The sequence below is a fragment of the Numenius arquata genome, chromosome 2 (assembly GCF_964106895.1).
Source record: "Numenius arquata chromosome 2, bNumArq3.hap1.1, whole genome shotgun sequence".
In the NCBI taxonomy this organism is placed as follows: domain Eukaryota; kingdom Metazoa; phylum Chordata; class Aves; order Charadriiformes; family Scolopacidae; genus Numenius; species Numenius arquata.
Genome location: NC_133577.1, coordinates 41,691,902 through 41,716,432, shown reverse-complemented (window position 1 = coordinate 41,716,432; position 24,531 = coordinate 41,691,902). Strand labels below are relative to the sequence as shown.

Sequence of the window (24,531 nt, the reverse complement as noted above, 5' to 3'; positions counted from 1 at the left end):
ACTGTTGCCCGCTTTAAAAGTAAAAAAAAAAAAGAAAAAATAACAAAAAAACCCAACAAAACAAGCACAGAATATTATTTTTGCTATGAGCTTCCTGCCTTTTTTTTGCAGCAACATGAAGACACAGTGAAAGCATGGCCTCAGTGAATGACTTCCACGTACATGCTCTTGTGTACAGTCACTTGGCTAACATACATTTAGCATAATGACAAAGACGCATTTTCCCATTCCCTAGCAAGTTTTTCCTTCTGCACTACACAGAAAGACAGTACCTGAAGTTCAAACCCACAACCAGTGGGGAGCAGTTTCAATGCCTTAAGGTTCTACTGGTGCCTGCCTACACGCCTGACAGATGTGCCACATGTAAATAGAAACTGCATAAAAAAACCCAAACCCTTTGTAATTATTTTGATGTTAAACTCATATTCTGAAAAAAAATACTGTATGCTTGCAAGTGTAAGGACCCCATTCCCTACGTCCCTAACAAACCTGCTGCACCATCATAGGCATCTATTTGTGGTGTAGCTACAGGGCTTCTTCAACATTGCTCCAAAAGTCAGAACAGAACTTTGCTTTACAAGAAACATGTACTTGCCTTTTATCTGAAGTGACAAAGATCACAATATTTCTAATAAAATATATTTTAAAATATATGGGTTTCAGCAGAAAAGACTCACTTAAGAGTCCTCACAAACTCGCACTCACCTCCCCCTCACTCATGTCTAACATTGTTGAGCTATTTTTTCATTTGCCATAATCCAGGCTAAGACGTATCAGTTCTGTGTGTCCTTCAGTGTTATGGGGTATCAAACTCTTTGTTGGGATAAAAATGCTCCAAGCCACGTCTCCAGAAACCTGGCTTTTCCTCCATTTTTCAAGGGAAAAATGTCATGCTATTACAACTAGATTAAAAGAAACCAGAGCTCAACTGCCAGACAACCAGCTTGCATTTATGATTTGGAGGCCAAACAATGTCTGTTTCACTTGAAATATAATAAAGAATGGAGAGGCCACCTGCTCAGTAGCATTGACCAGGAATATGTTATTCCGTAGTAACTCTGCCACTTTAAATTGAGGACTCCTTAGTTTGGAATTTTGTCATTACTTTTCTACACAGATGAGCTGTAAGAAATTAAAAACATTGCAATAGAACGATTATTTTAAGAAACAGAAATTGGTAGCATGACAAATTAAGAGATAAACCCAGGAAACTAATTACTGTCATAAAGGAAAAAAGATGAAATCCTGGAGTATGCCCACAACATTTCAGATAAATTATGTGGAAACAGCAAGAAGTGCAGTGAATTCACCATTGGCCACTACTGCCTGGGAGACCTGGAGAGCACCGATAAGGGAGGAGGTCAGAGCTACCAGAAAGAAACGAAACACAAAAATTACAAAATGTAAAAAGCAATGCCAGCACATCAAATTCAAGCAAAGTTATGTGTAAGAAGGTTTCCTCAGGGCATCTCATAAAACACATTTGGCTTTTTAACACTCCTTTTTTTCTATTTGAAAACTTCAAGAAATTTGTCAGGCAATATTCAAGGCAAACTACCTGACTTGAGCACACAGGTAATCTCAGGCACTTGATCCACCCTTAAAAGCTGCTGTGTATAAATTAGTGTGTGACAGTTACCTCATGAGTTTTCCCTCAGTGTACGGTAAATAAAAGGCAAAATGGCAGAGCCATTTTAGTTTAAGGTTTTATGTATCTATGTATCTATTTGGATCAGTTACATCAGTGCTAATATTCAATGCGTATTTAGTGTTCTGCTTTTACCTGAACGAAACTGTAGCTTAATATTGGCCTAATGAAAAGGTATGTTTTCAGCTCATTTTAATTAGGCAAATGCAGTAATGACCATGTGAGCACTCCTACTCTAGCTCAGTAAAACTGATGCCAACAATTGCACAAGCAAACCTGTTTCTAATCTGTTCAGGGTAAACTGAAATACTCAGTCAGCCTCTCTTTACGACAGCTCTGGGACTGTGATTAAAGCTTCTTCAAAACGAAGTACCTGACTACACTCATAAAATAAACCTGGTTTATCTTCATTACCTGAAATTAGCCTATGGTAAAATGATGCCAAGTAAGCATTTTACCCTTCTCCTTTAGTCAACGGGAAGACAGTTGTATTCAAACCAATTCTGCGTGGGTAGATATTTCAATGAATTTGAAATGGAAACATTGAACTTGAAATTACCCCATTATAACTGGAGCCAGACTGAGATTTTAATGAAATATTAATCGATTTTAACGAAATATTGATCTGCACGTGGACAGGGAGGCTCTACAGAGAGATCTAGATAGGTTGGATCGATGGGCAAACCTTAATGATATGAACTTCAACAAGACCAAGTGCTAGGTCCTGCACTTGGGCCACAACAACTCCATGCATCGGTACAGGCTTGGGGAAGTGTGGCTGGAAAGCTGCCTGGCAGAAAAGGACTTGGGGGTTCTGATTGACAAGCGGCTGAATATGAGCCGGCAGTGTGCCCAGGTGGCCAAGAAAGCCAACGGCATCCTGGCTTGTATTAGAAATAGTGTGACGAGCAGAAGTAGGGAGGTGATTGTCCCCCTGTACTCAGCACTGGTGAGGCCACACCTGGAGTATTGTGTTCAGTTTTGGGCACCTCAATACAAGAGAGATATTGAGGTGCTGGAGCGGGTACAGAGGAGGGCAACGAAGCTGGTGAAGGGCCTGGAGCATAAGTCGTATGAAGAACGATTGAGGGAGCTGGGACTGTTTAGTTTGAGGAAGAGGAGACTGAGGGGAGACCTCATCACTCTCTATAACTACTTGAAAGGACATTGTAGAGAGGTTGGTGCTGGTCTCTTCTCACAAGCAAATAGCGATAGAACAAGCGGGAATCGCTTCAAGTTGCAATAGGGTAGGTTTAGACTAGACATTAGGAAGAAGTTCTTCACAGTAAGAGTGATCAGACACTGGAACGGGCTGCCCAGGGAGGTGGTTGAGTCACCATCCTTGGATGAGTTTAAGTGTCATTTAGATGTGGTGTTGGGGGATATGGTGTAGGGAAAAACTTTGTAGAATAGGGAAGATGGTTGGACTCGATGATCCCAAGGGTCTTTTCTAACCTGAATGATTCTATGATTCTATAAATACTGCATTTCTGCAGCATCACTAGGTTACCTAACAAGACCATGTGGGCATACTGGAAAGCATCCAGTAAGAGATATAAGAGACCTGGAGACAACATAAAAGAAAGACTGATGGAAAGACACATGCAAAAAATAAGGGAGGGGTGTAGTCGAATCTGTAAAAGGCCACCTAAAAACAGAAGGAAATAATCTGTCCCATCAGCTCGTAGTGGCCAGGAAAGGAGAAGAGCTCCTTGCGTCAGCAAAGCTTGGGTTGCCTGACAGGGATGTTGGAAGGGCAGGCACTGGCAACCTGAAAAGCAGCCTGGAAGCCCAGCACTGGAGGGCTGAGGGACCACCTTGTACAAGTACCTGTCCCAAGCTACATAGGTATAGGACACGTATGCTGCCTTGAGGCAACAGATAGCAAGAACATCTGCTTGAAGGTCCCGCCTGGGCCTACTTAGCCAAGTCCACCTATGACACAGACAGAGCACACACAGTTACAACCATCTACTCAGTCCATGTTTTCAATTACATTTTCTGGTGTATGATCCGAGTATCTGTGCTCAATTCAGGTGTTCCTCTCCTCGCCCAACACGTTCATGTATAACAAGGAGGAAAATAAAACATGTTCAATCTGCACGGACTGTACCCAGCAAAAGAGTTCAATGATCCTATTGGTTCACTGTTTTCCAGAGATTTTCAATTAGGGCAGCATAGTTTCACATAGGAAAATTGTCATAACTACTACAACACCAAGACAGTGAACGAAGGAAACCCAGTTACCACGCTTTACATGTATAGGCTTCCAGAAGTCTTTTAGTAAGGTGATTCAAAAGAAGAAACTGAAGAATACCCAATAGTCCAGTAAAAATCCAAAATATTTTGAAAACAGAAAGAACTGTCCGGAAACAGAATGCAAAGAAGATCAACTCCTTTCTGTGAAAACTATCAAGTTGAGATGCTTGAAGATTTCACGCTGGTACTGTTTGCTTCCACAAAAAAATCGAAAAATTCAGTGAGGAGTGAGATAGATAATTTCAGGTGCCATGAAGTTATCAGATTCTTCATGGAGCCAGCAATAAAGATCTGGTATTTCTTACACAGTGGTGAAACCTACTCAGTTCCCTACAGGAGTAGGGTGAATGACGAAAGCAATGCAAAGCACTAATGCCATCTTCAATAGATACTGTACCAGTCTGGTGCTCAACAGAGGTAGAAATCTGGGTATGGTGTTTGCAGTTCACACAAAAATCCTCCATGCTTCTGTAGTATATACAGATACTTGGTAACACCTATTTATTATACTGAAATCTCCTTTTGTGCTTCTTAAATCCCATTAGTGATTTACTTCCTCCTGAATACACTACCAAAAAATAACGCTAGCAGTGCTAAGTACATCACTTCATTAATCTTTTGTATGCTACTTAGTCTCCTCAGGCAGTTGTTTGCTCTTTCATGTCCTCAAACTATTCTTATTCCCCTATAACAAGACACGTTCAGGGTGACATTGGGATCGAGGGGTGGAGTGACCCACACAACACATGATATCCTAAATGGTCACTGATCTGTGACAATTATTGCAGAGCAATATTACTGCCAGTCAGCCAAGAGTGAGAGGCCACCCATCACACATCCTCTAGCCCAGAGCGAAGTCTTTCAATGACCACCAGTAAAATCTGCAACTGTGAAAAGAAACGATCTGACAGAGTTAACAGAAATAAAAGTAGTCACAAAAATAGTCAAGCATTTAATTCTTCCCTGGAAAAGACTAAGAAAAAAGGATTTAAAAGGATTAAAATTTGAACAAAGGAACAAAGTAAGGGCAAAGTGCCTGCTTTCATTCCTTGCAAGTACACTGTCTGCTAAACACAAAGTCTCACTAATGTCTTAAGGTATTTCAGCAAAATGTAAGTATTGATGAAGTCAAACTCATGTACACTTTCCTGGAGCCAGTTCTGCTAATAATAGTGATAACAAAGGCTCACCCCATTGGCTGGGTGGTTGGTTTGTTTGTTGAGGGAATTAGGGAAAGAACATAGAGAAAGGGATATTACCAGGGACAGTATATAGTTGTAAAAATTTGGCTGAATATGGTTTGGGTTTTATTCTAGATGACACTATTTTGTAGGAATGGACATACTTTTTGATCCTTTCTAAGGATTTTGTATTCTTTTTAGGGTAACTGAAAGAGAAATAGAGCCAAAAGGTGTTATACTTTATGGTGTTTCACTTCAAAATGGTGGACATCGCAGAGAAACAAGTCACTCTATATGTGACAAATGAGTATCTTTCAGTTTAGAAATGAAGTAAAAGAACAAATAGTTGGGGGTAGCACAGCCAGAGTAGGCAGGCTTTACCTCTTTGCTACACCTTAGCTGGACTTTATTAAACTACGATAGTCTATGGCATTCTGCAATCTCTAGGCTGCTGACATCTGTTGTGGGTTATCAATTTCAGCAGAAACTGGAAAAACTTTACAGCTGCTCCAACCTCTACCAGCAATGAAAAAGTTGTCTTCGTTACTGGGGAGTCCAAAGAGCTGTTTCTCTCCTGCCCACCCAACTTCTTTTGAGAGAATCAACTTTGGCAAGAAAAAACCTTATCTATTTTCAGCTGTAATGGACATGAGAGCTTTGATTGCTGAAGCAACTTTTGCAGCCTGGGTATGTTTCTCTAGCTAACATTAACAAACGATCAGAAAAGATTAAGTTTACACTTCAAATTAAAATCAGCATGCATGCAGTTCATAAGCTGCGTTAATGCACCCTGTACTTTGGCCTCCCAGTACATACAACACAAACAAGGGCTACAGTCGAACATCAAACCCAGTACTAGCCCAAACTAAAGTGGTCTTTCAAAGTGTTCTTGGACATCTATTGGATTTGTTAGCTGGAATTCATGGTTATGTGCTGTTATACATATTGAAAAGGATTAAACTATGAACTGCCTTGATGCACTTCCTTAACGCTGGCCCCACAATCCTGCAGCCTCAGGAGATGTCCTTTCCAGACGACTGTCAACTATCAAGGGAGAGCTGCCAGCAAGGCCAGTCAGAACAGCCACGATGATTGAAAGTGTTTAAGAAGAAAAGAAAAAGTAAAAGAATCCTTTTAAAACTCAAGAGGAGAGGGGGTGAACAAGAATTCAGACAAAGTCAGAACCAAACTTCCTTGGATATATTGGTATCTCTGATGGCAGATGCCAATAATTTCACAGGCTTAGATCTTCACCAGAGGCTCTAAACTGCTCCTGGTCCTACAAAAGCCAATTTGTACCTAACTCTTTACACAGCATAAAAAAAAAAAGGAAAAAAGAAAAAAGAAAAAAGAAAAAGAAAAACGCACCTAACTACATTTGGTATTAGCCGCGTTAAAGTGCCAAGGCCAGTTACCTTGCTCGGTTTATCCTTGGCAGTTGTATCAGTGCCAGCCAAGCAAGGTAGAGCAGCCACCCGTGAGATATGAATCTGCACTCTGCTTTTATAGATTGAAAGTGTTGGTCCATATTACATTTTCAAGTAGGTATAACTTATTCATTCAACAAAATGTGCTCTTGCAGCAAGTTGCTGATCCCACTGGTATCTTGCACTGCATGATACACTGTCCGTGTTCCTTGCGCTACTTTGCAGTGAGACTGTCTGCTCCACAAACCAGTCCAGTAAAAGGAACTGGACAAAAGCTTTTCTCCAAGCAAAGACAGTAACAGCCTATGCAAAAGCTATGGAGGAAATCTGCAAAGATAGAGTAGGCGTCAATGCAGGTTTCTTTTCAAGGTTTATTTTGCATGAATTTGCAGTGTGAAGTAATGCTTAGGCCAGACTTCTTTTTTGCCTGGATCTGCCTTGTTTCCATTTCTTTTTTTCTGTCCTCCCTTGTAGTAATTGTCTTCTTTTAATCTCCACTGGAGCTTAAGAAGGAGCTGACAATACAGCTTCATTCCTTCAGAGCAGCAGTCAAAAGAACACTAATTAGCTTTTGTCTTCTGTTGTTTTCAGGCTTTAGTCGTTAAGCCAAAATATCTGACTCCTCTGTCAACAGCAGAAGACTGCATAGACCAAACATACATTTTTAAGATAAAGAAATAATGACTGCTTCCTTAGTTCCATAAGAGAAATTAAATCAAATCGCATTATGAGAGTTGTATTAAACTGGGCACAATACTGTTTACATACCTCAGTGAGCACTATGAGGGATTTTGGCATGTGGGCAAAAATAAGGTGCTAAATAAAGTAATCTGCTCTCGTAGAATTATGAGTCAAATAACGTTAAAAGGCTTTTTGGGGGATACTGGTGGTTTTCCATCAGGGCTCTAGTGATGGTTTTCCCCTGAGAGTCTTGATGATCCTTCTTTTGGCTTTACATTTCGACTCACAGCACTTTGCTGTATTAGTCATGCAGATCTCCTGTTATTTCTGATGAAGTGGCAACCAATCTGTGTAAGAAAATGCTGGAAAACAGAATCGCATTCCACTAGGACATCTTTAGTAATGCTAGAAATAAGATCAGCAAGAGGGAGACTGCTTTTGCAGGAAATAATATCCAAAGCACTGTGCAAATACTCCTTCAAGCACACCCGGGGTGTGACAAAAACTGAATTGCTAACTTTTTTCATAGCTTTTATGCAATAGCTGTGGTTTCAAATGCCCAGATTATTGACAAGAGAAGGACTTCAGTCTCCAAGCTCCACTGCTAGAGCAGTCTGCAGACCCACCTTGATACTGCTGAGTTCCTGCTAAACAACAGCAACTTTATCCAAACCCTTCTTCCCAGTTTGTATACCAGACACACGGAAAAAACTATCAGGTTGTACAAACTCTCAGTTGCTCCTGACCTGGAAAAAATTTGAACTGAAGCTAATGCAAAGGACTGCACATGCCATTAGCAATTCTCTAGAGTTTTCAGTCATTTCATTTTCCACATTTCTAATCAGTCTACAGGTTAACTGTTTTTAAGCATTTAAACATGTTACTTGGGCAGGAATGAGCAAATTGTCTCCTGTCTCAATATTGGAGAAAAAAAATAAGATATACACATGTTGGACTTCATCTGTAATGAACGGTGCCCATGTCTTGAAGATTATGTTGTTCCACATGTAAGTTTTAATTTCTGATTTGCTACACTAAAAACATAACTAAGGCAGTTTTTATATACAGAAAGCAATGAAGTAATATACAAAACATTCTGTCGTGTGCAACAGACATGCTAGAACAACGATCACTGTTTTAAGCATTTTAAATCGAAAGTAATAGCAACTGGAACAACATTAAGATTCTCTGATATGCTGGTTTTCAGCCATTTACATACAAACTACTTGTTAAACAGAAGATGCCTTTACTATTTACTAATAGACAGAGGGATTGACAAAACATTATAGTCACAATGTTAAAATTTAAAATATTTTCAATTATTTACAAACTATTCTTCACTGTAGGATGCATATTAACCTGCAGGTAATGGAACAATACACTTAAACTTCTTTTTCAATGTTAAGAACTACTAAAGAAGGTATCGTTCCATCTGAACAATGCAACTACTTCAATAACACTTTACTACTATTTCTAAAGAGACAAACAACCCTCTCCTACAACAGTACTCCACCACACAAGTACCATGATTTGAATTTTTGTCCAATCCAGATGCAAGATAAATCTTTATTCAGACATAAAAGTCCCACCAGTGGGAGTATTTTTATGGATAATTTGTATTATAATACACAAGTCACTCTTCTCCCAAGACTGCTTCAAAGCCTAAGTTAGAATTTGCAAAAGGATTATTATATTTGATAGAAGGCTTAGCTGTGGGTCTAATAAAAATCACATGAAAGAAGGCAGAAGTAACAAAAATCAATAGTCTACTGTTGATACATAGTTAGGAGCATGGCTGTTAACAATACAAAAAAACCCTATCATGTTATTATTACCATCTTACCAGTTTTGTGTGCAAGCTGCAAAAATAAGGAAGTAGCTTTTAAAAAAAATCAAAATAACTAAAACAGTTATTAACAACAGAGCATATTTTCTGCTTATGACACTTAAATATTGGTGTGCTAATCTATAGCTACAAATGACTCCCACCATTTACTGCTAACCAGTAGAATGAGCAGAAATACACAGGTCTGGCAGCTTGACAGAGATTTGTGGGAAAAAAAGACTTGGGTATCTCAACAACTGTCAGAAATAAAACGGATCTTGTTAAAGCATGGAAGGCTAATCAGGCTTTTAAGCTAAACTACTAACAGTGAAAATTCAACACCTAGGAAGATAGCCACAACCTAACAAGTCACAACTGGGTATCAGTACACGTTTTCCTTATATTAGGAATTTTAGAAACAATAAGTGAGAAAAGGGAAAGATAATATGGAATACAGTTTATTAAATAAAAACTACTCTAAATACTAGAAGTCCATTACATTCCTGGAAGAAATATTCTTGAGGAATTTCCCTGCTCTCAAAATTATCACTGAATCATAGAATGGTTTGAGTTGGAAGGGACCTTAAAGATCAAGAAGTTCTCAACCCCCTGCAACGGACAGGGACACCTCCTGCTAGACCAGGTTGCTCAAATGTTTTCACTACAGAAGAAACAGCAGGCATCAGATGTAATTTGTCACAATAACTGGGGACGCTTATGTTGTTGTCCGACTTCACAGCTGGATTTAAGACATTAATATTTCTTCTATTTATTTAGTCTAATATGTTGGCTACATACTGTTACACCCACACGCTAACAGAAAAATGTAGCATCTCTAGGATTATTGAAGTTAAGTCTGGGAACTGTGCCATTTAGTACTCTGATTCTAAGTGGTCTCACTTAGCTTAGGTGGACCTGGTCCATGCACTTCAAAACCCTGTATTTAAATGGTCATTGGAAGTCACACACATGCTAGCACTGGAGAGCACCGTATCCCAGGGGTGCAGCCTCTGCAGCAGACAGAACTGAGGTTTTACAAGTTAGAGACAGACATCTCTCTGTTTCCTCAGGGGAAGACGATGGCCAAAGAAAGAAGAAAAGTAGTAAAGCCATGTTCCTCCCTGCTCATCCATCCTTTCTTCACAGGTGCCACACTAGATAGCAAGACTATCAATAGAGTGGTATAACACCGAGCAAAAAATCCCAGCTGTTTAGGAAGAAGACACACTTCTGCCCTCACGGTGCTTCCTTAGGGATATCAGAGCTAAGTTTGCCCCACTGTATGGTCCCGTTTCTCAAAGGGTTTGATCAAGTCCACATAAAGTTTAATATATTCCAAGTCGGGCATGAACTTTAAATCTCAGCTCTGCAGTTTCAGATCTTTGTGCTCTGGGACTAAGCGCACCAAGAAAACATGCCACAGCATGCGACTCAGTAGGAAACATAATGACAGGGGCCAGAAGACATTTTACAGAACTGTCAGTATTTATGAAGGTGTAAGTCTATAAATTTTATCAAATATGGGTACAATGTTTCACTCCCTCCCTCTCAAAAAAACCCACCAAAACCCCAAACCAAAAACCTACCCCAAAAAACAACAGTCAAGACAATGAGAGAATGCCTAATCAAATCAGTCAATCTTTCCCAGGATTCTTCCACTTTTAGTTTTCCTGTTCTTTAAAGCAGTGGCTATTTAAGGAAGGTTGAAATGAATTCATACAAAGATAAAAAGAAAGATGCTAAAATAGTCTCAGACAACGATTTTTATTTATGAACCTAGAACAGAATTCTAGACAAAACAGCATTAGTGTAAAAATGTTGCCTACTTATGCAGCAGAACCATGCTGTTGTGTAGTAAAAACTCCTGTCTGGCTTCCTTGGTAAGAAAAATAAGCTCTTAACTGCTTTTCATTCCTGTTGCACAGGCAACACAACTTTTAGAAGAGAATCTGCCTCCTCTGTGGCCCATGCACCTTCACAACAGAATTGTTAACTACATCTCTGACTTTGCTGCTAAAGATGCAAGAGCCAGAATGAACACAGCATGAATTTCTGATCTCAAGCTGATAAGCAGGGTTGGCATTTGGGAAAAAAAAAAAGTGTCTTTTTTTCCTGTAAACTGAGAAAATTTGATCTAGCACGCTCCAAGTGGCAGTAATTGTGGAACACCACAATGCTGTTTTAACATCACTTTTCAGGAAACAAACAACTTAGAAAGTTGTCATGAAAGTCTCAATGATTGCAAAGCTAAATACAGCTGGTGTTCCAGTTCCTGCTGTTATATGGTTACTTTCTGTATTTGGGAACTGTTCTCTCAATGAGCATTTGTATAAAGTGAAAGAGTCAGGACTAGTTCAAATCTGAAGACAGATTTGAAAGGAGCTGGCAGAAGGAAGAAATGGGATTCAATGATGAGAAAGAAGCAGCAGCTACAAGATTCCTGGAAATTTCTGAATAAGGGAAAAGAAAAAGATTGCCTCATTCTTCAGAGAACTTTTCTCAATGGTTGCAAGTCTTAGCTGAAATTATTGCTTACTAATCAGTTACATACACGCCACCACATTCATTTATGTATGCATTTCCCAATAAGCATAGTGACACAGTAAGTATAAAACAGCGATTCAAGTATTTTATACCAGGCTACGTTAATGTGAGTCATTGTGAGATTTTTGCTGTGTATGGCAAAAAAACCAGGGGAATGAGAAGTCAAAACTGTGAGCATCCTCTGCCCTCCTAAGGTTCTTGGCTGGGTTATTTTGCACAGCAAGAGCCAGCAAGTGCAATGGCAGAGAAGAGAAGCAGTCATGGTCAGTGTGGGTCACTACACTTCTTCCTCTGCAAGATAAGGCCAAAATTATACATCTCCGCTCAACACTCAGGGTGAGCAGAGCCTGGAGTGGAAAAGGAAGTTAATGGTCCTCAAAAATTACTCTTGCTGGTCATGCATGACAAAAAATAGATCTGGCATAACCACAGCCACACTCCCATCTTCCAGTATTGCTTCTGGAAGCAACAACACTGATCCTTCTGGCTGCCCTCAGCCCCAGTCCCTACAGGTTAATCTGTAACTCACAGGGGTAAAGAGGAGCACTACTACTGTCTTTGTTCGTAATTCCTAAAGAACAGTTTCAAGAAAATGTGGTTCCAAGAGTATTCCTACATGGCATTCTGATGTGTCTGCCATTGTACTTTATGTGCATAAGGACCCAAAAGAGAAAACCATTTTAGAGGTGTTACAAGACTATTTTTTCTAAAAAGTTCTCCCACAATTTTTAAAACCACTCCCGCTCTCTCACTTCTTTGCTGAGCTCTGCTATAGGAATCACAAGCTGAATTACATGTTGACAAGCAGTCATGAGGTCATGGCAATTATAAAGTTTTTGAGACAAAAACTAGTTTTATTTTTTATGTTCATGCTATGTTTAAGACATAAAGGGTCCACACATTCAAACTACTTCAGTCTCCGAAAGACTATGCTAAAACACCACATTCTGCTACACCAGCAGAACATGCATTTTTGGCGGTATCATTCATTCCAGCTTCCACGCTAAGCACACTGCTATCAGCAAGATTACATCTGTAAGATGGACTTGGCCAACCCACTACACCAACTGCTCATTGTCCATCCTACACTTTACTGGCATCATTACTTATACTTATCATTGATCATACTTATCAATGATAAGAAAAAGGTTGTATGAACCTTCCCCAAGCTATTGAAAATCCGGAGGCTTTTTGCCTGTGATCAGCAAAACTCATTACGTAGCAAACTTGTTGCCTTTTTATAAAAGAGCTGTAGAATGCCATGAAGGCAGCGTGATGTAGCAAAAATTCCCCATTTTCTGTAAACTGCAGTGAAGTTTACGTAATTCTGTGAGTCACATAATGCACAACAGTGAATTCTGTACGTGCAGTCATAGTGTAGACTCTCTTGCATTTTTGTACTTGTACATGCCGTAAATAAAGGTTTTAACGTAGTATGAGATGTACATTATTTGTGACTGATTCTGACACTGCAACCATCATTGACCCCAGAGGCTCAGACCAACGTGATTCAACAGAAAATGGCAGAACATGCTTTATTATTTCAACTCTAAAGTAAACCCCCCAAAACCATAAGAATATTTGCTTTTATACAGCTCTCATCCTTTGGGAGGTGAAGGGGGAAAAAACCACTGCCTCCTTATTAATGCAGATCAAAATTCATTTTTCTTGGCATTTTGCCAGTTCACTTCCCAATGAACTGCACCCACCAAGCAAGGTTACATAAATGACTGGAAAAACAAGTTTCCTTTGTGCATGAAGAAGAATGAATCATCTGGAAAAATGTGACATCTTCAGTACTATTCCTGCCCCTATGCAATATTTATCTAAATTATGCGATCCATCAATATTGCATTCATAAATGTATTTTTGGGAAAAATGACCTTAAGCAAGTTTCTGCATAACAGCAGCAAGTGGGATTTCACAGGGAAAGTGAAAATCTGGAGGAACAAGAACGCTGGAAGACCATATGCCAGCTACTCTACAGCAGAAGCTTCCAAATGAAAACAAGGGCCATCTGAAAACACAAACGACGATAACTCTGAACAGTCGGCCATTGAAGTGGCTCTCCTCTCCTTTTCCTCTCAGCTGCAAAGAAATTTGAATGAAGGCTTTGCAAGAGATGCACAGAACAGACAGCAAAGTCTGCTGTGTGACAGCACAGTCACAGAGACACCTTAGCTGACAGGTCTTGTGGCCTCCTTTGAGGTCCTTCGCTACATGATTCATTCTTCCTGCACCTTTAAGCCCCTTCATAGATAGATATTTACAGACACTGCTGCTAGCAATATCGGCTCCTAATACATCACTGTATGTTATCCGGCAACACTTCAGAGTTAAAAAGTCCAACAAACCTTTGTTTATTAGCCAGTTCTAACTACTTTGCTTTAACTCTTTTTATTAGTTTCCTTCAGCCCTTAAAATGTGTTCAATCTGTTAACTAAGCCAACTAGCAATATTCAGATAGATTTTGAGGGGAGAGATGCTGTCGTATGAACTGCTGATCATCCTGAGACGTTTTTCCTATACTCATTATTGCAGCAAATGAGGCATATGATCAGCAACATATCTAATGGGTAGTCATGATCTTACACGAGCCAGACGAGCATACAACACCTGGTACAGGAATCTCTCATCTTTTTTTGTTACTGACATCTCACACAGCAACGGAGCTACACAATAAGTAAGTAGTGGTTTTTAAATGATTCAGTTGTTGAACATAGAAAGGCATCTCAATCACTAACATACAAGTGGGGTTTTTTTGTAGAAAAAGGACCTAATTTCATTGTCTTCAAAATCAAGGGCAAAACTTATAGAGGTAACAGCAATCCAGGAAGATGCCTTGAAGGATCCTGATACCCTTTCAATTCTCAATTAATTCACTACATGATTTATATAAAATGAAACAAATACAAATTCTGAGAATAATCTTCAATACTGCATCATTTAAATTTAAAATTATAAGATAATCGTCTACTGTTTCTGCCAAAGGAAGCCAAAAATTCCACATTTGTGCATGTTACACCAAACATGCTACACCAAACTCTTTGGTTCGCCTGAAACCTCTGAATCTTGCACCTTGTATCATGGAAATTTCCACTTGCAAATCAATGTCTAAGATGTCCTGTGAAACATAATCTGAGATAGCGCTGCACAACTGGGAAGAAGTCCAAAGGCTTTCTGTCTCCATAAAGTAGGTCAGGTAAAAACCTAGTAGTGATGAGAAAATCTTTTCCTTTCCCTATACATTAACCAAATAACTGAATTCTGATCAGCATAAAACCTGATTTTGCTTCAAAGCAAGCTGAAAGGGAAAACTGGAGGGAAAATAAAGGCTTCATCATCTTCAATTAGTGAACAAATGTTAGATGTTGAGAAATCAGCTTTAGTTTTGCATATTACAATTGGTTTTAAATGCTCTCAGAAATGTATCTAATGAAATATTCATATATGACACTACGCATTTCCTAAATGCTCGAACAAGAGAGTCACAGCATTATAGAATAGTTTAGGTTGGACTTCTCCATGAGAGTATCTGTCAGTAGTTTAAAATTGCACCATGACTTCTACTAAGTTGCACCTCAACCATATCACTTCGGGCTTTTTTCCCCCCATCAAACCATCACACTTCAAAAAGAAACTGTTATAAAACATTGCTGAAACTGCATTTTTGTACACTACCTTGGTCCTTAACTTACTGAAGAAATATATAAATCCAAAAAAAAATCATGCTGTGCTGTACACAGACTTCTCTTCCATATCAACAGCTGTATCTGCTGATGAACCACCAAGAGAAAAGAGGGCTTGGAATGGGTCTGGGGGCCATTCAGAAGTTCATCCCACACCATGATGATACCAGTATTTTCTGCATTGCTTGTCAGATTTTTGTCTACCTGGAGACTGTCCTCCAAAGATGGCAATCGAACAGTTTACCTAGGTAACGTTTCAATACTTTCCATGCCTTACAGTTTGAAAGTTTGTCCTACAACAACTAAAGCTTCTTTGCTACATTTTACAGGGTTTTTTTCTTCTCCTGACCTCACCGGCGATACAGAATAGCTTGTTAACATTTTCTTTCCAGAAACTTCTATGTACTTATTTCTGCCCTCAATATTTTCCTCTCAAAACAAAACAATGCCAATTATTTCAGGGTCACGGCTCCTAGCCTTCCAATCATGTTGCTGTATTTCCCTCACCCTAATTGTCAGATGATTTTTCTTTTTTTTTTTAAATGCAGTAACCAAAATTGGACATATTTTCACTTTAACCTTCAGAGCATCATGTAGGAGAAGAGGTCATTTTATGCATTTTACATTGCTGTCAATGCACCTTGGTGTAAGGTCTATTTTTGTTGTAAGTGGTGTGATACTGTTGATGCACAAAGTTTGCAATCCGGTGGAACAGTCAGGTACCCTTCACTGCAGGACTTCCACCCAGCCAGCCATTCCATACTACTGTGGTAAATAATTTCTAACCAAGGGTGAAATTCACTCTTAGCTGGATGCCTACTGAAGGGCACCTTCTCAAAGGCTGGATGTCCAATCTGAACTAAACTAGCCTATACAAAATGCCCCTAAATTCAGTAAAGAGTGACAGTGCATCTCATCCCATGCTAAAATAGATGTATGTGGGATGAACTGCCCTAAAGAGACGCACTTCTCACAATTTAGCAAGGTAAACTGGATAGTTAAAGTACTGGTTTACAGTTGAAGTTAAATGATGGCTGTCCAGTTTTCAGACAGCTATTCAAAGTAAAACACACCTGACATGCACTGTGCACTTTCCTCATTAATCTGGGCTCTGTTGCTCGAAAACCAGAGAAAGTGCAGGAAGCATTTTATACTTTTATCATCCAGTATACTTGTGTTTCCTCCCAGCTTACTGCCTTTGGCCATGCTTGCTAAGACAATTCAGCCCCCTAACCAAAAGCACTGCACAGCGCTGGTCCCAGGAGATGGCCCTTCCAAAAAGAATCCCCCTTGTTGGAGCCTCTCATTTTGAAGTGAAGTATTAATTAATTACACTGAATAGAGGATTAAAACCAGTTTGTTATGTAGAACACATTTTTCCTGCTTTCTTATTAAAATGACACTGTCTCATATGAGGAAAGTTTTACTAAAAAAAGTCAAAGCAAATGCTTGTTGCAGGAACATTTTTCTTTGTAAATAACTTACGGGGTCAAGTTAAGTTTTAGAAACCAGCACTAAGGCTGGTCCAAACAGTTTGACAACAAATTTAAGAACAAATACTCATACATGTAAGACACACACAACCCTGCTCTTGTAATTTTGAGAATAGTGATTTTAATGATGCACAGAAATTAATTTTAAATCCAGATGAATTTATGTTTCACGAGAGGAAAGCAAATGCTAAAAAATACTGCTACCTGCCATGCTCAAATACAAACTGTCTTTGTATTTGCTATTCCTATCTTAGACACTTGGTACCTAATACTGAAGTAACTAAATGTACTCAAGTTATATGCAGATCAATAGACCAAAGAACTATTTAAAAAAAGCCACCAAACCAAACCTAGATAAACAATCAATAATTGATCTGGTTTAATTAAATACTGTTCTTCTTGCGTCATCAGATGCAAACCCCAGCATTCTGCCAACTGCTAATCCTTCTGAAGAGGAAGGCATACTTTCTCCATTTAATATATAGAAATTGCATTAAGAAAATAATTTGCATGAAGCTACAAACCTGAATGGGACAATTTCCCTAGTGCTTTTTTTTTTTTTTTAGTAGATAAGCAGTGATTTCCGTCTTTACCTCCAAACTTATTCTTGCAGCTATTTTTTTCTACTGAAACTATCAGCCACCTAACTGGGAGAAAACAAATTAAGAGAAAATGAAGACTTTTTAAGAAGATGGAAAACAAATCTTTTATGTTTTAAATGCAAAACCCAAACATGAGCAAGTATTTCACCCCATCTTCCCTGCGCAGTTTTAACAAAAAGATTCACTATATTTTATGCTAAAAACGTACCTTTCCTATGGTTGTTTGAATGGGTTTTTTTGCTAGAGCTCAGAAGAGGAATCATTCGGTTTATGTACATAACTTACTCTTTAGTAGTTTCATTATTTTGGGATGCTTAAGCAGGAATCTTGGAACTTCAGAGCTGACCTCTAAACCATTGCAAGGAACAGGAGGAGAAAACACTGCATGAAGGAGCAACAGACTGGTGGTCTTTGTAGGAGAGCACTTGTAGGCGCAGAAGCCCAGTAGTACCTCCCTCACAAGGAAGAAATATTCCTCTACAAGACCTTTATTTTACAACAGGGGGCTCTGGCAGCAATAAGATCCTAAAAAGAAAACTGGTCCTGCTTACACTGAACTCTGGCCAAAAAAAAAATTAAAGCTGGATTTGTCTCCCGAGTCAGCTCACAGCACAACACTGCATACTGCTTACTTGGCAACACCACAGGCTGATACTGACACCCAAGTTCCCCTGTCCTCAAACTTTGTCCTCAATAGTCAGAAGGTCCCTATGCTGACAAAAGAACCACTACGAAAAAACGTTAATTACTCAATTATGCTGTGTTATGCCGATCTCATTCACTAACCTTCCATAGAATCTATGGGGTTGGCTTTAGTATGCCTGTTTCTACTGATGTACCTGAAATGCAGAGCAGAAAAAAATAATCTAATGTGGCTAACTTGACACACATTTATTATTTGATCTTCAGTGATTTCACTGACAAGAAAAGCCCGCTAACTCTTTTTCTAGACTTGACGGGAGAAAAACAATGTTTCTTTGTAGTCACACAGCCTGCATAATTATTTAATTTTTTTCAGATTTTTGATGGTTTTGAACAGGAACAGAAAGAAAGTTACTCCCAGTTAGTGCAGTGAGAAAAGAACCTGGCCCAGCCCACCCAAGGTAATATTTGGAAATTTCTGTTACCTAGAAAGCACATAAAAATAAACTTGCCTTCCATAAAGATCCTGTTCCAGTAGATTTTTCCAACATGATTTCCTCCAAGAAATATTAGATTTGATAAAATCAACATTGAAGTGCTAACAGATGCTAGGACAGCATGAAGTCGACGACGAATTCTTGGCGAGAAGAAACTCTCCTAAGGGGCAAAACAAAAGGTGCAGACGAAGTTAATAACCCCTACAATTTTTCAAGCAATGTTAGAAAAAGACACAGACAAACAATTATTATACAGAAGTTCAAATACTTATGGAACGGATCCCAGAGCTTTTAAAATATCTAGCAGAACTCCTACCAATGCCATTTAAGTTTGGGTAAGACTTCACAATAAAAAGGAGTGTTGAATCATAGTTGAGGCTGGAAGGGACCTCTGGAGGTTACCTAGAAAGGTCATTAGCAGGGTCAGCTAGAGCAGGCTGCTCAGGACTGTGTCCAGTTGGGTTTTGAATATCTTCGACGATGGAGACTGCACAACCTCACTGGGCAACCTGTGCCAGTGTTTGACTGCCCTCACAGTAAAAAAGGTTTTCTTATGTTTAAATGGAATTTCTTGTATTTCAGTTTGTGCCTGTTGCCTTTTGTCCTGTCACTAAATACCACTGAGAAGAGTCTGGCTTTGTCTTCTTCCCCTCTACAATTAGGTGTTTATACATACGGATAAGTTCCCCCCTGAACTTGTCTTCTCTGGGCTGAAGTCCCAACAGCTCTCTTAGCCTCTCCTCTTATGGCAGATGCTCCAGTCCCTTTGCCATCTTTGTGGCCCTTTGCTGGACTCACTCCGCATGTCCATGTCTGTCTTGTAGTAAGAAGCCCAGAACTGGACACAGTTCTGCACATTCTATGTTTTAATTCTTTTCTTATTAAATGTACTCCTTGATGAATTTTTGCTGATGGACATAAACAGTAGCAACATGCATCTGTGACAGATAATACTATCCAATAGGTTCCAATATGGAGTAAAGCACCTCAGTATAAAACAAACAGCATCAAACGAGTTCAGAAGTCATGAATGCTTTGGTTGATTAATAAGACTTCACTGAAAGATTCTAGAATCAGATTAGAACTGATTATCACAATGAGTCTTAATAAACAGGTAGTTCCTATAAAAAAAAAGAAAGATTTAAATACACATGCGATCCCCAATATTTTTTTTCAGCACAAATATTACTGCTAATGTTCGAGAAGTGTAAATATCTGTAGTAAAGTTTTTGGTACTTTGCTCTAATGATACAAATAAAGTAGGTCTCTCTCCACCATATACTAGTCTACATTTTTCTGAATCCATATTTTGCATTATCACCTGAGGTGTGAGTGCAGCGCATAGACTGCAAGAAGATGGTGAAAGAAGGATGAGAAAGTTTTAGCTTCCTCCAATATTCAGCTATTAGAACAAATTCTAAAGTGCATTACAGCACATCGCATGGAAATACTGTCTCATTACTGTATAAGAAAATTATCTCGTTCATCATGGCCCCAGGCTGAAAGCCTCTTTACACAGTGCCTGAATCTGCAAAAGACTGAATGCTTTGTGTGAAGTGATGAGATTTGCCAGTGCATGGGAACTAAGGAAAATATCAAGAGCTGCTCAGCCTTCACGTCATAAACATTGATGTTGCAGAAAACAGTATCTTGTGACTGCAGCACCAAAAAAAAGAGCAGTAATTAGTCTTTAATATCTGCAGCCAGACCAGAATTCATGCTCAGATACCTGAAACAACATAAACACATGCTCAAAGCAGACCTAAAAATACATTCCTAGTCAATTAAATTTTGTAAGTTTGGTAAGCATCAAAACAAATGTTTCAACTGCTAGATTATAAAGTGACAAATCTTCAAATAAATCACAGCTATGAGCATAAAAATACAATTTTAACATATTACTGCAAAGTAGATCTCTGGTAAATTGAATGTTAGCCCCAGACAGAACTATATCTAATGTATGGTCAGTCTGAGTCAGCACAAGAATGGGGATTAGATAAGCTGTATCAGGCTGTGTGTGCAATACAGCCATAGTCAACCTTCCATACAAGGCTATGAAAAACATTCATGTATGAAACACAGAGACTGAGATTCTTCTCTGAAAATTCTGGATGAAAACTAGGGCATCACAGGAGAAGGGTAGAGAATATATGATAATTATAGTTACTTAGTGAACTACTTTTTCCCTTTCTAGTACTCTGCTCTGGGTAGACCTGGTAAGTTTGTGAGGTGTGCCTGTTTTACAACCAAAAGCAGTACCGTGAAGACAAACAACATGAATAGCTAAAAAAGCTCTGCCACTTAAAAAAAAAAAATGAATACAATTACTAAAAAATAAATAGAACTGTCACGCATAATACATCACCGTCTACAGAAGTGCTATATGTTAAACAATGCAAGTTAACTGTAGTACAGACCATAAAAGCCTTGGTCATTTATAAGGTATAAGGGAGTAGTTTAAGACAGAAGCAGTTTAGACAAACACTGAACCCTTTCTGGGTTTTGCTGTAGCTAATTTCCATTAACTTTGCCAGGCATTGATCCAAAAAGCAGTACACATTTTCCTTAGAGTCTTTGATGTCAGTGCAGCTTTTACCCAGCTGCTAAGAAGGTAAAAAAAAAAGAAAACGTTCTTTAGACATCTCATGTCATCTAGAAAAAGCTAACTATGAAAGTACCTGAGCAGCTATTGTGCTCAAATTAATACACTGGAAGCATTAATTTACCCATGAAAAAAGAATGAGGCTAGTCTAGATAATCCATAATAACATTTGTGATTTAAATATCAACCAGCATGTGGATTTTTCTGAATATACAGCAAGTTGTTTTCATCAGCAGACAAAATTAAAAAAACCCTCCACACCCACAACTCTTCATTATGCTATTTAATGCTTTTAACAACATGTTCCATTGCAACAATACAAGCAGCTGCTATGGATTTGTGGTGTTTCTCTGGATTTTACTGCTCTCTTTCTCTCTTCTCTTTTCCTGTTGGAAATATGGCCAGAAGATAAAGTGGCAAAAGAGCATCTAGTGTTAAAATGACAATGAAGACATGGCTGTCTGGCTGAAACCCTTATATTTACATCCTTCCTCAATGCTCCATTTTACTTGTATTCTCACATCAATACTTTGTCATACTTTACTTTTACTAATCACTTTTTTTTTTTTTCACACATTGTGAAATAAATGGACCGTGGCACTTAAACTACACAAAAAACCTGAGACGACGTCAAGATACTCAGTCCAAAGGCATGTGGCATGACATAGGAGGTGACCTACACAGGCTGGCTCAGGTGACATTTCTTGGAACTGAATGGAGTTTGGGTTATTATCCCAACCCAATTCCTGCTGTAAATGAAAATCAGCCTCAGACATTTTTGCCAGATGCTGGGAAAAACCTCTCTCTGCACATTGTTGGGTCTAGCAAAATTGGCTACCATCAGATCTCTTTCAACTGGGCCTTCTCAGTCATCTTACAAAAGTAAATGATACTATCATGTAGTGCAGTACCTTGAAAAGTAGAACCCTGTATGTTTTCGAGAGGGGTGGAAGAAGACAGGTGTGAAAAGAATCATAGAATACCAGGTTGGAAGGGACCTCTCAAGGATCACCTGGCCCAACCTTTCTTGGCAAGAGCATGGTCTAGACAAGGTGGCCCAGCACTCTGTCCAGCTGAATCCTAAAAGTATCCAATGTTGGGGAACCTACCACTTCCCTGGGGAGATTATTCCAGTGGCCAATTTTTCTCATTGTGAAAAATTTTCCCCTCGTGTCGAATCAGAATGTTCCCAGAAGTAATTTGTACCCATTACCCCTCATCTTTTCCACGTGACCCTTTGTAAAAAGGGAGTCTCCATCTTCTTTGTAGCCACCCTTTAAATACTGGAATGTGGTTATAAGGTGTCCCCTAAGCCTTCTTTTCTCAAGGTGGATCAAACCCAATTCTCTCAGCCTTTCGTCATATGGAAGGCTTCCCAGTCATCTTTGTGGCCCTTCTCTGGACCCTCTTCAGCCAGTCCACACCTTTTCTGTATAGCGGGGACCAAAACTGAACACAGTATTCCAGGTGTGGCCTGACAAGTGCTGAGTAGAGTGGGATAATGACTTCTTTACCTCTGCTGGTGATGCCCTTGATGTAACACAGCATCCTGTTGCTTTCTTTGTAGCTGCAGCACACTGTTGGGCTCAAATGGAGCTTTTGTCCACCAGACTCCCAGGTCCCTTTCCACAGAGCTGCTCACCAGCTGGGTAGATCCCAGCCTGTGCTCCACTCCTGGATTATGTTTTCCCAGGTGCAAGACCTTACACTTTTCCTTGTTAAACTTCCTAAGTTTCCTGTTAGCCCACTCTTCCAGCCTATCCAGCTCTTCTTGCAGGGTGGCTTTCCCTTCCAAAGTGTCCACTAACCCACTCAGAAAACTTCATCCGGGTGCACTTGATCCCATCATCCAGATCACTTATGAAGAAATTAAACAGCGTTGGGCCCAATATCGATCCCTGAGGGACCCCACTTGTGACAGGCTGACAATTTGAAAAAGAGCTATTTACCACCACCCTCTGGGTGCGAACTGTCAGCCAGTTCCCCACCCACCACTTGTTTAGACTGTAAGGTATCAGTTCCTCTAGGAGGAGGCTGTGGGGAACTGTACCGAAAGCCTTGGAGAAATCCAGGTAGACAACATCACCGTTCCCCCCACATCAACAGAGCAGGCGTCTTTGTCAAAGAAGGCAATCAGGTTTGTCAAGCGTGATTTACTCTTGGTGAATGTGTGCTGGCTTTTCCCAATCACATGCTTCGTTTGACTTGTGATAGCCCCCAGGAGGATTCGTTCTATAACCTTCCCAGGGATTGAAGTAAGACTACTAGGCCTGCAATTTTCCTGGATCCTCCTTAAAGCCCTTCTTGTAGATGGGGGTGACATTAGCATTCTTCCAGACTTCTGGGATGTCTGGCAATCTCCACAACTTCTCAAAGATTATGGAGAGTGGCCTCACAACAATTTCAGCCAGCTTTCTTAGAACCCTCAGGTGCATAACATCAGGGCCCATCAATCTGTAGGGGTCAAGGTTCTGTAATAGTTCGCTTACCAACTCTTCCTTCACTGATGGAGGGTCTGTGTTTGCATCAACCTGGATTTTTGTTCTCAAGGCCCAACTGTGCTGGTAAAGACAAAGGTGAAGAAAGTGTTGAGAACCTCTGTCTTTTAAGCATTGTTGGTGAGTAATTCACCTCCCCTGTTTAACAGCAGGCCAATATTTGCCTTCTGTTTCTGCTTGTTGTTTACGTACCTGAAGAACCCTGTCTGGTAGTTTTTGACATCTCTGGCCAATTTCAATTTGAGCTAATTCAATTCTAACTGCATCTCTGCATGCCCTGGCAACGCCCTTGTAGCTCTTAATGGATATTCATCCACTTTTGCCATCTCTGGTATGCTTCTCTTTTGGTTTTGAGCAGACTCAGAAGCTCGCAGTTAAGCCAAGGGGGTCTCCTGCTCTGCCTACTTTAAAGGGGATAAACTGGTTTTGTGCTTCTGGGAGAGCGTTCTTGAAAAACTCCCAGCACTCACTAACTCCCTTATCCTCCATGGAAACTTCCTACAGAATCCCTCCCAACTGAGCTCTGAGCAAGCTGGAGTTTGCTCTTCTAAAACCTAAAGTCTTTGTCTTCGTACTAACCTTCACCGTGTTCAGCAGGATCCCAAACTCCACAATATTGTGATTACTGGGGCCAAGGCTATGACTAACTGAGATATTACAAAGCAGGTTTTCTTGGTTTGTGAGTAGGAAGTCCAGCAGTGCCTCATTCCTGGTTGGCAGATCTAACATTTCTGTGAGGAAGCAGTCCTCTACGCATTCCAGGAACTTGATGGATGACATATGAGCTGCTGTATTGTTCTTCCAACAAATGTCTTGGCAGTTGCAGGCCCCCATAAGAACCAGGTTCTGTTGACCTGAAGCTTGCTTAAGTGACCCAAATATTGCTTTGTGGGCCTTATCATCTTGGTTTGAAGGTCGGTAGTAGATGCCTACTGTAAGATCC

The 24,531-nt window shown here is 39.7% G+C and overlaps 1 protein-coding gene across 1 annotated transcript in view; it reads right to left on the bottom strand.

Moving 5' to 3' along the window:
- Window positions 1-24,531, bottom strand: part of HHAT (hedgehog acyltransferase) — a 152,293-nt gene that overhangs the window by 43,658 nt on the left and 84,104 nt on the right. The window contains exon 10 of the mRNA XM_074168775.1: window positions 18,504-18,648. Within this exon, the coding sequence (XP_074024876.1) occupies window positions 18,504-18,648 (145 nt within the window). The remainder of the gene's footprint in view (window positions 1-18,503; window positions 18,649-24,531) is intronic.